Here is a 15,333-nt window from a genome sequence, read left to right as displayed (position 1 = left end):
ATGTTTTAAATTGCTAACAAGCTTTTCTTATTTCAATATCTTGAAAAACAAAACCTTTTTTAAAATTCTAGGTCTTAACAAAAAATCCTAGGTCTTGAATTTATATAACTATTTGTTTTTGCAAAGCAAGACTGATGTAGATACTTGTCACCCATGCTCTATATTTACAGCATATGGTCACCTGCTAGTCCAGGAAAACTAATGGAGAATTAGTTTGCTGCTAATTGAAATGAACTTTATAGTAAAATGTTATAATCTATTGACAGTTTCTTGATTTTAAGTAAACTATTTAGTACTATTTAGTATATTTTATTTCTCAAAGTCCATTGTAATTTTTTTTTGCCCCTTTAAAAATGAACACAAAAGTTTCCTATTATAGTTTCATATTGATAACAGTGGCAAAAGAATGTTAATAATTATGCACTCTTTCCCAGCAGTGTCTGTTTTTCCAGAGAGTTTGTCACATGGGATTATTGTGCCTTGTCCACATAATGATATGTGTTACAGTTTGGCTTCAGTATTGAAGAGATGATTCAGTTCCTTAGTCTGTCAGTTGTCAGATAGCCAACTTCTGGTCTTCAGTTCCCTGTCAGACATGGAAATAGTGTCACTTCCTCAAGGAGCTCTTGGAAGAATCTCCCCAGTCCTGACAGCACCCAACCCAGCAGTGGGTTCTGAGCCTGAATCCCGTGACTCCTGGCAGCCTCCTGAGCTGCCCCATGAAGGGGAAGAGAGGACTGTGGTGCAGTCAGCCTGGAGCCAGCAGCCCCTGAGCCATAGCTGCCATTGTATCCACCTTGTTTACAACTCTTGATACATTTAGTAATATTTGTTGATCAAAAGCCTCTTAGTTATTAACATTTTAACATTGTACATGGATGTGCAGCCATTCTGAAGACAAATATAACATTTTGATTTCAGGAAAATATGACTTTTCTACTCTAGGTTTATTTTGCTACTAAGTTAAACTGTTATTATAGTACTTACAGCTTATGATTAATGCTAAGTGCATTTACAGTGCTTAATTATTTCAAATTAAAAGTGTAGCTTATCCCAGTTTTTTATTTTTAATAGCCTTCATTGGTCTAGACTTAAGTTTCATCTATACTTTTTTCCCCTTAGCATGTATGTATTTGTTTTAAAATATGCACTATAAAAACAGTAACTGAATCGAAGTGTTTTCTTTAGTATGGTTACATATTGTCTTCCCAGTGGGGTATATGCCACATCTTTTATGAGAGTTCATATCTAGCCTCTTCTGCTTACAAGTTTTAGTGAATTAAATTTATATTTTAGTCTGAATTTTAGCACAAAAGCATAGCTAGAAGCAGGAAAATGTTACCTTTAAAACAGTCTCCTCTTAGCTCCTAGGCTTTCTTCTGTAACGGATTTTGGCTTGCCTTTTTGCTTTTTATAGAGTTGTGTAATTTTCTCTGAATATTAATGCAGCCTTCCTTTTGCCATCCATTTCCTTTCATCTAGGAGCTGTGTACTTGGAGGGAAGCCTGGAGGAAGCCAAGCAGTTATTTGGACGTTTACTCTTTAATGATCCGGTATTCATGTTCAGTCATCTGTTTTTCCTTGGCTGTATATCAGTACAGAAGTTTGGTTTCTTAAAAAAACTAGAAAAAACAAATGCCAGGTCTTTCATAGGCAGTGGATGCCAGGTCCATCAGCATCATCTTATTCCACTCTTGACGGTGTGAGCGTTCTGTGACATTTTTTGCAACAGGTTTTCCTTCACCTTTCCTTATGGTCATTTCCAGATTAAATATGCATTATAAATACAATGGGAATTATTATGTTGTATAGTTTCTCACAACATAATATGATTTTACAGTTTTTAAGAAGTGGGTACCTGCCCCGTGCAGGCTCAGTTAAAGATGTTAGTCTGTTCATGGTTTCATGGTTTGTTTTTGTTTTGTTTTGTTTGGGGGTTTTTATAAATTGTGTAGACTAGGAAAACACATTTTCTTTAGACTTCTGATGGGTCTATGAAGAAATAGAATCTAGGAGAACTTTTTTTCTAAAGCAAATGGTAGGTTTCTTTTGTAAGGTTTTAAGATAGTTTGTGTTACTAATGTATCTATTGCCAGAGATACCGTTTCTACTGTTGCTGGAGCACCCCACATGTTCTCCTTACCAAAACAAGCCAATTTAATATTAAAAGGCAAAGGCAGTTCTGTATTCCACATTGAAATGTCATCATAATTGAGTGACTTACCCCTGTGGAGGAATGAAGAACACGGATGCCAGTGTTATAAGCCCTTTTGAAACCTCCATTTGCACAGCTGTCTGGTGTTATTACCATATTACTCTATATAGTTAAAAGTCAATACTCTTAGACATGTGACCTCCATGTTATGTCCAAGAATTAAGTTTCTTTTTCTAGATATGTAATGATTTTTATATTTGTGTATTTGCCCATGATACGAGAAATACCTGCAGACCTGTGGCCCCCATTGTGTTCTATACACAAACAACTGTGTATCTTCCTTTGTGTCTGTAGCAGATGGCATGGATTTTTGGGCTTTTTTCTCAATTCTGAAATACCGTGTTCTGGCCTCTATCTTTTGTTGGCAGTTTCAGCAGCTTTTTTCCTGCCTTCCGTGTTTCCCTCACCTCTGCTTCCCTTGTTCCTTTGTCCTGGCTTAACCTGCATCCAACCTGTGCTTCTTCCCCACAGTTTTGTATCCTGTGTTCTTAATTGGATCCACTTGTCTTCAGACTGTTTTGCCCCCTTTAAACTCCTCTGTCTCATTTGTCTACTTAGTAAGCTTATCTTATATTTCCAGTGCCTACTGCAGTCCTGACCTGCTCAGCATTTAATATTTGTTAAAAGGGTGAAATGAGGAAGTGCCTAAATGGAAAAGCAGAGCCTGAGCATTATCTTATAAATGGAATGGCTGAGGTTTAGAATTCATTTTGGTGTCTCGTAAAATTGAGCGAGGCTCAGTAATACATAACTTTCTGCCTCAGAATTTTCATGGATACAAGCTTGGACTTTTTAACTTGATTGATACTTCCAAATTGGCTTGGATCTACTAGCTACTGAATGGGTAAAACGCTGACGCACTGTGCGTGTGTGTTTGTGTGCGCACTCATGTGTCCGCTGAACACAGTCAGAAAAAAAGACATAGACAACTAATGCAGGTTGATGAACTCTGTAACAAAGGGCTGTCCGTGTTAGTGAGGACAGGGCCATCCTTTAAGGCCACAGCTAGTGCTGGCTAATGAGGGTGTTGGTGGCTGCTATGTGTGAGACCAAATTAAGAGAAGGGGTTAGTTGGAAATTGGGTGCTGCCGTGAGGTGAAGCAGCAAAGCAGTTGAGAGGACAGTGTAGTCAGGAAGGCAGAAGGTACTCAAAGACAGTGAACTTTGGTGTTTCCCTTGTTGCTGGATGAGGAGGATGCCTTGTTTTCTGTTAACTCTCTGTTGACATTGTTTGTGCTCTCCTCCCAGCCCTTTTAATAGCCCTTTTCTTCCTTAGCTGTTTTTTTTTCTTTCTAAAAAATGTTTGCTTTTAGTCTGCATAACTCTTCAGGCTGCATGGAAAGTGAGTTTTTGTGCATGGAAAGCTTCAGTTGATTACTTCACTGGCCTTCTTACAGCAGTGGAAGGGTATTACGTAATTTTTCCTGTCTTCACCCCTCTTGTCTCGTTGTATATCTATCCCCGGCAGTTCTGACCCAGGCCTTTCTCTGGCATTCTAGAAATTGGAAAAGGTGTCTCTTCAAATTGCTTCTGGGCAGCCTGGTATGGGTCTTCCACAGACTTGCCATTTTCACATGTTTAGTATTGGTCCCATCACCTAGAGTCTCAAACATATTTTGCTTTTATTTTTATTGAAATCAGAAATCTCAGACTCTTTTCTGCCCCTAAGCTTTGTTCTCCATGTATCTCTTCAGTTTTGAATTTCTTCTCTGTTGACTCAGGTGACTCCTTGTCTGTTTCACTCAGAAGCTGCCCTGCTTCTTGTTCAAGCCTCTCACCTCTCACCTGATTAACTGTCTGCCATCCCACATTGCTTCAGTTATTTGTTATGCCAAGTGTTGCGTGAGCGACAGGTCTTCCTAGTTTAAGATACTTGATGACTAGTCACCAAAGTCTATACACTATAGCATAGATGGTTTGGGTGGTTTTGTTGTTGTTGTAAACATGGCCTCACTATGTATCCCTGCCCACTAGGAACTCACTATTTATACCAGGTGGCCATGAATTTACAGAGAGATTAAAGTGGCACCACGTATGATGTTTTCTTTATCTGGCTCTACCTATTTCAGCCTTCTTTTTTTGCCTATCACATCTCTATGCCATCTGTAGACATTCCCTTTTCTGCCTGTGTCTTCCTGGAGTTTGGTTCTCACTCTCTGCTGGGATTTGCTAGATTTTCCATATTCTTCCAAGTCTTCTTTGAAGAGTTTTCTAACAGCCCCAGGCAGAGTGATGGCTTTTCCTCTGGAGCCTACTTCCTCCTCTCTTGGTGTGATAATCTAAGTTTCTTCAGTGAGCCTCTCTCAGCCACATCCATTTCTTTTCATGTGAGATTTAGTCTGAGAAAGTGGCAGCTGTGGTGTAGCTTACAATGACTTTTTACTTTTAAGGGACCTACTGTAGGTCCCTACACACCATTTACTTAGCTCCACTCTTCCTTACTAGGCCTCTGTGAGGACAGAGTTGAATCCTGTTTATCTTAGTAACCTAATACATAATGAAGGACCAGTCAATCTTGAGCATTTTCCAGAAGCATGCCATAGTCCTAGAGCTAATTAGCAGTATTGCTGGGATCTCAGTCTACATCTTCCCAGTGTATTTTCTCTGATACTACACTGGCATAAATAAAAGGAAATGGACGTGAGTGAAATTGTCTAGTTGTAAGACGGCATGAATTTACACCAAGATGGGTGGCTGTGGATATCCAAGGAACAATCTTAAGTATTTTTAAGTGAAAAACATGAAGCAGCAAGATAAAAAGAATCAGGATGTCCATGTGAGTCTTGAGTTCTGGAGACACTGGAAAAGGCTAGAAGAGAAAGCTGATTTATTAATGCTGCCAATAACCTGTTATTGATAGGAATGTTCCCTTTGACCCGCACACTGGTTTAGTCCTTCCACTGCACTACTTCTCGAAATGTCAGGGAATGCTTTGAAGTAGGTCTAAGGGTTATCTTTGGTTTATATCTGTAGAAATAGAGGCTTTACGTTACCAACATCAACTCAGAATTAGACGTAGGTGCTCCATCAGAGCCTGTGCACTCCCTAGCTTAATATGGAAAGTAAAGGAACCATTATTACCAGAGTGGACGTGAGGTAACTAAGGTGCCCGTAAGGCATTCGAAGTTATGACTTAGATGAGAGGTCGTTGTAGCGGAATAAAATAATCCAGACTGAATCGGGGTTGAGAGCTGTGAGAACAGTGGCGTGCTCCAGAGGAGACAAGCAGGCCGGAGGCTGATTCGGAAGCGTTCATCTCTTGGGAGTAGAGAGAGTGAACTGCTGAGAGAACACCAGAAGTGTGAGGAGGGGTGACACTCAGTGTAATTCACTCTGGGCAACAAAAGGGAGAAGTTATTGATTTGGTTAACAGAAGCCCTTTCATGTGCCTTTAAAGAACAGTTTGGTATTTAAACCCGTTCTTTAAACATTGAGAACCTCTGTAAGTCGTTCAGAACCATTGGGCTTTTATTTCACCTTCTTTGTCACAAGTGATTGTAACTTTTCCTATATCCTGCCAAAAACAAACTTTAGAAAACTGGTTTGTTTGTTTTTTCCAGGTTATTTTTTCTTACTTACCTTAAAAAGCCTAGCATCATGGCCTGAGGGTAGATCTAGGAAGAGGTTCCCGAGAATGTGAACCTGAAGGAAAAACACTTTAATCCCGGGATATTAGAATTATAACTGTTCCTGGATTTAACTCAGCCAGTGAGATAATATACCAGAGTTCCTCATAAAGTTTATTTATTATCATATTTCAGGTAAACATTTGTGTGAGCCATGTTAAAGCATGGTCTCATAGTTGTGGGCTTAGGAACTTGATGTGGGTTGTTCTGCACCCTCTGAAAGAAGCTTATGACAATGAAGTGAAATAAAAGAGGTGCGGGCTGAGTTTCACAAAAGCTGCAGCAGATACCCCAGTCTAGGGGATCCGAATGGAGAGGTATGAATAAAACAGTAGTTTAATCTATTGTATTAGGGTTAGCAGATGTGGAACTTGGTTTTAAAAGGTTTTTTTCCTCCCCAGCTTAATAGGCTAATTAGAGTCACTACAGTCAGTTTGAGTGGTGAATACACTTTTAAAAAATTAGTTTGCTAGCACTATTGAATTTGCAGTAAGTGGAGTCAGCATCTGAAATAGTTTAGTATTTCAAATAATGACATTTTATTTAGTACTTGAGAGTGTGTTAAATGACTCCCTTGAGCGCTAAAGGCATCATTCCATTTTCCAGGACCTGCGAGAAGTCTGGCTCAATTATCCTCTCCACCCACTCCAAGTACGTATGACCTTCTTGTCTACAGTGAGCTTATAACTCCACGGCTTTCTTTTGATTCTTTTTCCCACCTTTATTCTCTGATTCTCCTCCCCGGAGTTATGACTTTTTGTTGGGTGTCAGACAGGGAAATTTCAGAAGTAAGTAGTGGAATGTTTATGTGTCATGTAGTCTGGAAAGCATGGAAGTTGTGCTCCTCGAAAGTCAGAGGAGCTGCTGTGGAGACCTAGGTGCTCTCTGGAGCCCTCTCTGCAGGTGCTTTCCAGAGTGGTTGCATTAACTCTTTTGCACATGCATGCCTGGTGTTGTAGCGAAATGATGGTAGAGGTAATTTTTTAGTCATAGTAAAAAGTAGAATACATCCTAAATTAATATTGCTAAATTATAACCTAATGTGGGCCTTAGAAGTTGATTCAGATTGTATAAATTTTACTGCATATTAAAAATTTAGTACCTATGTGATAGCTTTTTTTTTTATTTATTTTTTATTTATTTATTTTTTTTGCTTTGATATTTATTTATTTATTTTTATTTTTTTTTAATTTTATTTTTTTTATCAGTTATATTTTATTAACTCTGTATCCCAGCCGTGTCCCGATCCCTCATTCCCTCCCAGTCCCTCCCTCCCTCCCTCCCTCCCTCATCTCCACCGTGCCCCTTTCCAAGTCCACTGATGGGGGGGACCTCCTCCCCATTCATCTGATCCTGTTTTATCAGGTATCTTCAGGACTGGCTGCAAAGCCCTCCTCTGTGGCCTAACAGGACTGCTCCTCCCTTCGGGGGTGGGGAGACCAAAGAGCCAGTCATCGAGTTCCTGTTAGAAATAGTCCCTGTTCCCCTCACTTTGGGAAACCAATTGGTTACTGAGCTACCACAAGCTACATCTGAGTGGAGGTTCTAGGTTATATCCATACATGGTCCTTGGTTGAATGTCAGTCTCAGAAAAGACCCTGTGCCCAGATATATTTGGTCCTTGTGGAGCTCCTATCCTTTCCCCATCAGACTAACTCCCCTTCTTTCTTATGATTCCCTGTACTCTGCCAAAGGTTTGGTCATGAGTCTTTGCTTTGAAAACACTGCTAGTTAGAGTCTTTCAGATGCGCTCAGTAGACTCCTGTCATATGTTCAATGCACATCCCATCTGTCTTTCTAAATGAGGATTGATCATCTTACCCCATGTCCGCTCAATTGATTATCTTTTTTAGGTGTATAGATTTCATTATGTTTATCATATCTTATAGGTCTATATAAGTGAGTATATCCCATGTTTGTCTTTCTCCTTCTGAGATATTTCACTCAGAATGATCTACCTATGTGATAGCTTTTTACTCAGGATTTAAGAATTTAAAAGATTACACGTGGTGACATGATTTTTAAAGTTAGCTTTAAAAGTGTTTATTTTTTGCTTTTCTTTCTGCTTTAGTTTAGGATGTATATATGTATTTCACCTAGTCATACTTCTTATATGTGGCTATGTAGTTAACATATGTAGTAATCACTAGTGACCAAATGTTCATGGGAGGTTTTATGACACTAAATGGCAACTCAGAGTGCAGGAAGAATAGTCTGTTAAAAACATAACATTGCCCAACATTGTTGAAAACGTTTGTTTTAGTTAACACTTCTTATATTTTCTCTTTGCCAGTTCTGAAAAGCCCATTGTTACATGGAGCACCACCTGTCTAGTGGAATAATAATATCCACTGGAAGCTAAATTCAGTTTTAATGATGCTCATTTGCCAAAACAGTCTGCACAGTGTGTTCAAGATGCACAGTGTGTTCAAGATGCACAGTAGTCTTGTTACTCTGAAATCAGTGACTCTTAAAGGACAGTTCCCAGACAGCAGCCCATCGCCTGGAGACTTGTCACAAAGACAAATTCTAAGCACCTTCTCTAGGTATAAACACACACACACACACACACACACACACACACACACACACACACACGTATGTATAGGGCAGCTGTTCTTCAGCTTGCATCTTCCTTAGAGAGTTAGTCTAATACCAGAGATTTTGAACTATCTGTGTACAGAACTTGGCCTTGAAATTTGAATGAAGATTGGAAAATATTATTTGAGCCTTCTTTAAATATTAGGTTTGTTTGCTATTCTAAGAGATGGGGAAAAGGCTTTCATGTTTTATTTGGCATTTCAGAAATTTCTGCCCATGGGAGATGGAGTTTTACAGAACAGTGTCCTGGAATTGATAATTACCCTTGTAACAAAAACTACATATGATTTTTAATTTATTTCTGTATTTTCTGTAGCTACAGGAGCCAAATACGGATCGACAACTTATTGAGACTTCTCCAGTCCTACAGAAACTCACCGAGTTTGAAGAAGCAATTGGAGTGATCTTCACTCATGTCCGACTTCTGGCGCGGGCGTTCACACTGAGAACTGTGGGCTTTAACCACCTGACCCTGTGAGTGAAGAGTGCTTGTGTAGTGCTCACCTGACGAAACCTTCCTGCCCTCCAGAGGAACTGAGAGAGCAGATACACTGTACCAGACTCACGTGGAGAGACAGACAGACAGTGCTGTGGATCAGGGCCAGTACTCTAATCCAGGCTTTTGGTTCCAGTGACATCCATCTTGATGTCTTCATGAAGATTATGAGATCTGAAGGATTTAAACCTTTGTCCATACAGAGACATGCATTAAACATTATAAGCTCTGCAGACCATGTGGTCTGTTTGTCATTATTTGCCATAATATTGTAAAAACAGCCATAGATTCAAAACAAACAAAAAACGTAAGTGTGACCACACTCTAGTAAAACTTTTAAACAGGCTGTGACTGGCTTTCTAACTCTTACTCTGTTAGGTAAAGATTTATTGAGACTATTGAAATTATTAAAACCCTGGGTTCAGTCCTCAGCACAGCAAAAAAAGAAAAAAATAATAAGAAAAGTAGTAAAATTGTAGGTGCGAGTCTGTATATGAGATTATATAATATAAAATAGTTTCCCCTTCCCTTGAATGAAATATTCTAAACTCTCTTTACACTGTAAAATTAAAGGCATAGATTTTGTAAACATTTGTAAAATAAATTCCCGCTTTGAATAAAGAACATACACATTTAATAGGTTTAGAAAAATTAAGGGCTCTTTTCTGTCTTGTAAGAGTGTTTTCTAATTTTACTTTATTTTTCAATTGATACCACTGTGATTCTGGCCAGGTGCTGTTTACTAATCTTAATTTGGTCGTCCTTTAATCCTTAAATCATTCACTTTTGGGCTGGACACATGGTTTAGTGGTTAAGAGTGAGTGTTGCTCTTTCAAAGGACTTGAGTTTGGTTCCTAGCACCCATGTCAGGTGCTCACAGTCACTGCAACTACAGCGTCAGGTGATCTGGTCTCATTGCACATAGCTGTATACAAACACATACACACCACACATACCCATGGTTTAAATAAACATTAAATTAAAATTCATTTTCAGATTGTTTTCCACAGTTGAGGTTGTCAGGGTATTATATTTAGTTTTTTGCTCTAAAACACAATGAACAAATAATGTTTTTAAGTTGTAATCTTAAAAATAATGTTTGTTTTCTTTAAATCCACAAATACTGGTTTATTTATAGTGATGTTTCATTTTCAGAGGCCACAATCAGAGGATGGAATTTCTAGGTGACTCTATAATGCAGCTGGTAGCCACAGAGTACTTGTTCATTCACTTCCCAGATCATCATGAAGGACACTTAACGGTGAGTGTGTCTTCGGTTATTCTCTCTCATAAGTTCACAGGATAATGCAAAGCAAGAAACAGGAGGTCCTCATACATACCTGTTTAACATAACTTACTTCTTGGTGACAATGAAAGTCACTTTTCATCCTCCAAGGAATAAAGTAATTACAAGTGCTCTGCCATATACATTGTATGTGTGTATGTATATGCACACATTATAATCTAAAAATTGTGAGTATAATTTCATGTAAGGTAGAACATATCAAATATCATAGAGGTGCAGGCCAGTTGCTGGATTACATGGTCAGGAAAATATTCTTCTAATTATAGAGTACAGGGATGGCATCATGGGTCTGGTGATGTTGGACCTTCGAAGATGGGTAGGGTTTAGCCATTGAGAATTTAGTAAGAGTCAGTTTTCCGCACTGAGTCTAGAGAAACAAGGGTGTGCATGAAAAAGTAACTGAGGCAGTTGGGACTCATGTTGGCTCTGTGGCAGAATTGGAAGGGAAGTACAGAGTCAAGGTTAACAGAAACAAGTACAAAACGCTTGTTTCATTTAGTCATTTTATTAACTTTTGTTTGCTGCATACAGTTGTACTGTGAAGCCTGTCAGTAATATACCTGGAATGTCAGAGGAGGCCTGTCTAGCCATCAGTGATCTCGGAAGGCCTACAAGTGACCTCTGAGAAGCCCCTGAGAACTGTGTATTGGGAAAGTGGTGCTCTAGTGGGAGGAAAAGTGTGCACTGGGTGCTCTTCAGGGTGATCTTTAGTGTGTTGAGGCTAATAGCAGTTCTTTCATACGTCTTACATTGTTATGTGTGCTTTTCTTTGGACAGAATTAAATCTTAGTTCTGCAGCTCTGAGGCATGAGCATCAGGAGTTGAGAGTGCACGGTGTTTAGGTGTGAATTTTCAGCGGTATTCTCACCTGTGCTCACTCACTCGCTGCGTTGTGTTGCTGTCGCCTACCATGTGCTGCCATGTTCTGTGGTAAGCACGCAGGAGTCACTAGTGCCTCTTCAGCTCTAAGGAACAGGTTGATTGCCACTTGAAATTAGCTGCTTTTAGAAAGACAGGGGTTTCTTTCTTTAGTTGATAATTGAATTCTTTAGAAAATATGAACCTTTTGATAGCTAGTGTCTCACATCTTGCTGATGAAACAGCAAATTGTGAGTTCACTCTTCCCCATTAGAGAAGAGACTTCATAGATGTCAAAAGTATCTGCTTTATCAGAGAAGTAGCCAAAGCATACCAAGTAACTTGAGGACAGCTCACTTTGTGGACTCTGGAAACTGCCTCAAATGGGCATCCTCCTCCTGCTCATGCAGAGTTCTGGACTCTAGGGATGGGACCTGTTTTCAAATGCGTTGCCCTTCAGTAGCTCCAGCACTGAGTAGACAATAAACTAAAGCTCAGGAGGCCGGAGTCCTGCCTGTGGGCCACAAGTGAAGTAAACCCAGGGCAGTGCTTCAGAGTCAGGCCCTGGCCTCCTTCCAGTCACTTCATGCTAGCTAGCAGTATAATTGGTTTGCTTTTGTTGTTTTGAGATAAGGTTTTGTTCTGTAGTCCAGGCTGGTTTCAAACTCACGGCAGTCTTCCTGCCTGAGTCTCCTGAATGCTGGCATTATGAGTGTGATCTAGCATACTGTGCTGCAGACGTACAGCTTTGTACAAAATGAGTTTACCAGCCTTGCAGACTTAAAATTAGAGCTTTCGCTAGACCAGACTTAGCAAGTGATAAAACTATGATGCATAGGGTGGTTATAAAGTATTGTTATAGAAAATTTTGGGAGAAATGAGTAGCAGATCTGTTAGCAAGACAAAGATGATCTGTCATAAGCACATATTTTAAAGGCTGCTGAACGTTGACATGATTGCTCCCTCCTTGAAATGGTGTACCTCTTTTCTTAATGACTTAGCATCCTTTGCATGTTCAGCTTATTCCTTACAGCTAGTAAATATGTCAGCATCGAAGAGGTCACTGCCAGACCACATCTCCTTCTGATATATTGTCTCTACAACAGTCTACTCCATACGTGTCAGCAGTTTCACCTTATTGGCAGGAAACATGCAGCTGATCTCTTCAAGCTCACTTCTGTCCTGAGCTCCAGTTCCAGATGCCAAAAATGAATAGAATATTCTCCCTCCTTGGTCTTCTTGAAGTTTTCCTGAGTCATGAGTTGATGACAGCATCAGCTATCCAGTACTATACATCAGAAACCCAGAAGTCACCTTTGTTTCCTCCCTTTACTTCTCCCAGGTCCTAGCAGTATTACTGCCGTGTTTATGGGATGTGTCCTTTTATCACCACATAATTGCCATCACTCATAGTTGCCTTACCAGTACCAATCACCTGGGTCACTGAAGTGAGTCCTTCATGGCTCTCAATGCTACAGAAAGAATGTGATTGGCAGGGAGATCCAATTAGAAGCAATAACATTTATAGACCTGTAACGGATGGGAAGCTTAAGGTTCTGCTCATACAAAGCACAGGGTAGTAGAGCACCCTTCTGCAAGAGAAGTGGGCTCCCAGGCCCCAGGTCCTCCAGACTAGCTGCTACTCTTTGAAAAGCTTGCCTTGATATCTTTGAGGGCACTTTTGTACTCTGCTCAGAGATGGACAGTTTAAAGCCAGAATCTTTCAGGAGGCCCTGATCTCAGGATGGCGGGAAGTCATTTTCCTTCTATCAACTTGTACCCAGATCCAATCCATTTTATGTGTTCCAACTAGAAGAGTCTTTTCATGACAGCTCTCCTGTTACGACACCAACCAGGCATTTAGCTGCAATCTGCTAACATCAAGATTGTCCCAGTCTCAGTTGCCAGACCTCCTCTCTTCCTTTGACTTCTGCTTTGTAGGTGATCTCATTCAGTCTGTCTTTTGGTTTTGAAAACATCTGTATGCTATTTCCTAACTTATGTCCAAAGCCTTTATGTCCTTTTCACATGCTAGACCCATATCTGTGGAATATAGGGATACTCAAACACCAAGATAGAATTATTATTATTATTATTATTATTATTATTATTTTGGTTTTTCAAGACAGGGTTTCTCTGTGTAGCAGGCTGTCCTGGAACTCTTTCTGTGGACCAGGCTGACCTCAAACACCTCAAACAGCAATCCCACCTGCCTCTGCCTCCCGAGTGCTGGGTTTAATTAGATTTCTAATAGGCACCTCTAAAGCAAAACAGTTTTCATTTTTCACCCTCAGTCCTGCTTCTCTCTCAGCGTTCTTTCTACCAGTAAGGATTATTCCATTATTTCAGTAATCAAAGCCTTAGGATCACGCTTAACTCATCTTTGTTTCTCTATTACACCTCCCAACATTAGCATCTCCTGTCAGCTTTACCTTCTTAGTTAGTTCTGTGTCTGGGCTCCAGCTTCTCTATGGATGCTGTTGTCTAACTTACAGCCATGCTCTTCCATGGGATCTGGCCCTTTCTTGCTCTGCATCCGTCTTTGGATGGTTTGTAGAGGAATTCTGTTTCCAGTATTGTTTGTTGAAGCCAGGGCTTGTACGTGGCAGACTGGCGCTCTTACCACTGAGCTGCATCCCCTAGAGGGATTATTTTGAAAGGGCAACCAGCTAACAAGTCTTCTTTGCAGCAAACCTCTTTCCATCTTAAGGGTAAAAAATGCTGTTTAGTCTCCTCTCATCCTCTTTACATTTGCCTACAAGAGTGGGGACTTAGCATGTGCTCTGATGTTCCTCTCTAGGTGATCCGTGTAGCCAAATCCCTCAACCCCCTTAGATCTTTGGTCATCTTATGAATAAAACCTCTTTTAAGCCGCTCTGCTTAAGCAGGCAGCCCCTTCCTCGGCCCCAGTTTTCCCTCCTGACTGGAGCCGCGCCTCCATTCTTTACTAGTCTTCTCCCATCAGAGTAGAAACTGAAAACATTTTGTCTGTTTTTTTAATCTGATTTTTTTGGTTCATTAGGAAATAAATTTTCTGTTATTTATGTACTCAGAAAATAGGCTTTGAATGAACGATCTTCACAGCCCAGATTAATGATCTTTGATTCCTTTTTAGACAGTGGCTAGAGAACCAGCAGGACCCTTAGTGGTTTTGCCCACCTGTTCAGCCTTATGTCACAAGCTCTTTCTGCCCTGCACTTGCCTGCTGTGTTCAGGCCTCTTCTACCACTACCTTTCTACATGCTGGTTTCCTTTTTACATGCCTGGGAAAATTGTCCTACAGCTAGTTGATTATTTTGCTGACCTGATTTCTGGATGTAGGAGAAACTTCCCTGACCCCCTCACTCTACCCAAGTCAAAATTCTGTATTCGTTTCTATTCTAGCACTTTTTTCAGCTTGCCTACCCCACTAGACCAGAATTCTATAAGATCGTGTTTCATTTCTTCTCTAGTCCAGCAGTACCCAGCATAAGTTAGATTCTCAGTCCAGACTTGCTAAAGAAGTAAGAGAGGGAAAGTTTGCAGAAGGGTAAGTCACATAGAGGGCACAGGAAGTGCATCTGTAGAGAAATGAGCATGTTACTTTATGTGTCAAGTAATGAACTGGAAACTGACTTTGAAATGTTTAAGGATTAAAATCTTTTTAAGTGTGCAGATCACTGGAATTGCATTGGAAGGAGAGCAATTGATTCCTTCTTGTAATTACAGAGGCACAGAATGGCAGTTAATCACATCGGAAAGCCTTAGCATTGAGCCACTTGGGTACATGCTTGTTTTACAAAGAGTAAAGACAACGGGGCAAATGTAACTGTGTCTTCCAAGTTGTGCAAGTTGTTGGGGAAAAGTGTTACTGTGTGAGTGAGTACTGAAGAGCCTGCTTGGGAAGGAATGTGGATCATATGCCGTTGCCATAGCTTAATCAAATTTGAATTGAGATGTCTAGGGAAGACATTCTAATCTATACACTGAAGATTTTGGCTTTTAGGGTAGGTCTGCCTGGTAAGGTCAGTGTGAAAAAGAGTACCTCAAAGAAAACCTTTACTCGGGCCAGAATACCTGTCTTTTATGGCACTCTTCCTTCTTAGCCTTTTGCTCTACCTCAGAGCTAACAAGAGCTGCTTATTCTGTGCCTCCTGTGTGCCCAGTACTGAGCCCAGTGGTGGGATGCATCAGCAAGATGAACTTGTGGAAGTTTTTTTGCTAGATTTTAGAGGAATAATGCAGGAGACTA

The 15,333-nt window shown here is 40.2% G+C and overlaps 1 protein-coding gene across 3 annotated transcripts in view; it reads left to right on the top strand.

Annotated features, from left to right (window-relative positions):
• Drosha (drosha ribonuclease III) overlaps positions 1-15,333 on the top strand; it is a 106,141-nt gene that overhangs the window by 78,176 nt on the left and 12,632 nt on the right. For all 3 annotated transcript variants that reach the window (XM_021633730.2, XM_021633726.2, XM_021633729.2), the window contains exons 26-29: positions 1,483-1,553; positions 6,448-6,492; positions 8,759-8,916; positions 10,094-10,199. In XM_021633730.2, coding sequence (XP_021489405.1) covers positions 1,483-1,553; positions 6,448-6,492; positions 8,759-8,916; positions 10,094-10,199 — 380 coding nt within the window. The remainder of the gene's footprint in view (positions 1-1,482; positions 1,554-6,447; positions 6,493-8,758; positions 8,917-10,093; positions 10,200-15,333) is intronic.

The sequence above is a fragment of the Meriones unguiculatus genome, chromosome 3, assembly GCF_030254825.1.
Source record: "Meriones unguiculatus strain TT.TT164.6M chromosome 3, Bangor_MerUng_6.1, whole genome shotgun sequence".
Taxonomy (NCBI): domain Eukaryota; kingdom Metazoa; phylum Chordata; class Mammalia; order Rodentia; family Muridae; genus Meriones; species Meriones unguiculatus.
The sequence above is the reverse complement of the archived record's forward strand: the minus strand, read 5'-3'. Positions and strand labels throughout refer to the sequence as shown.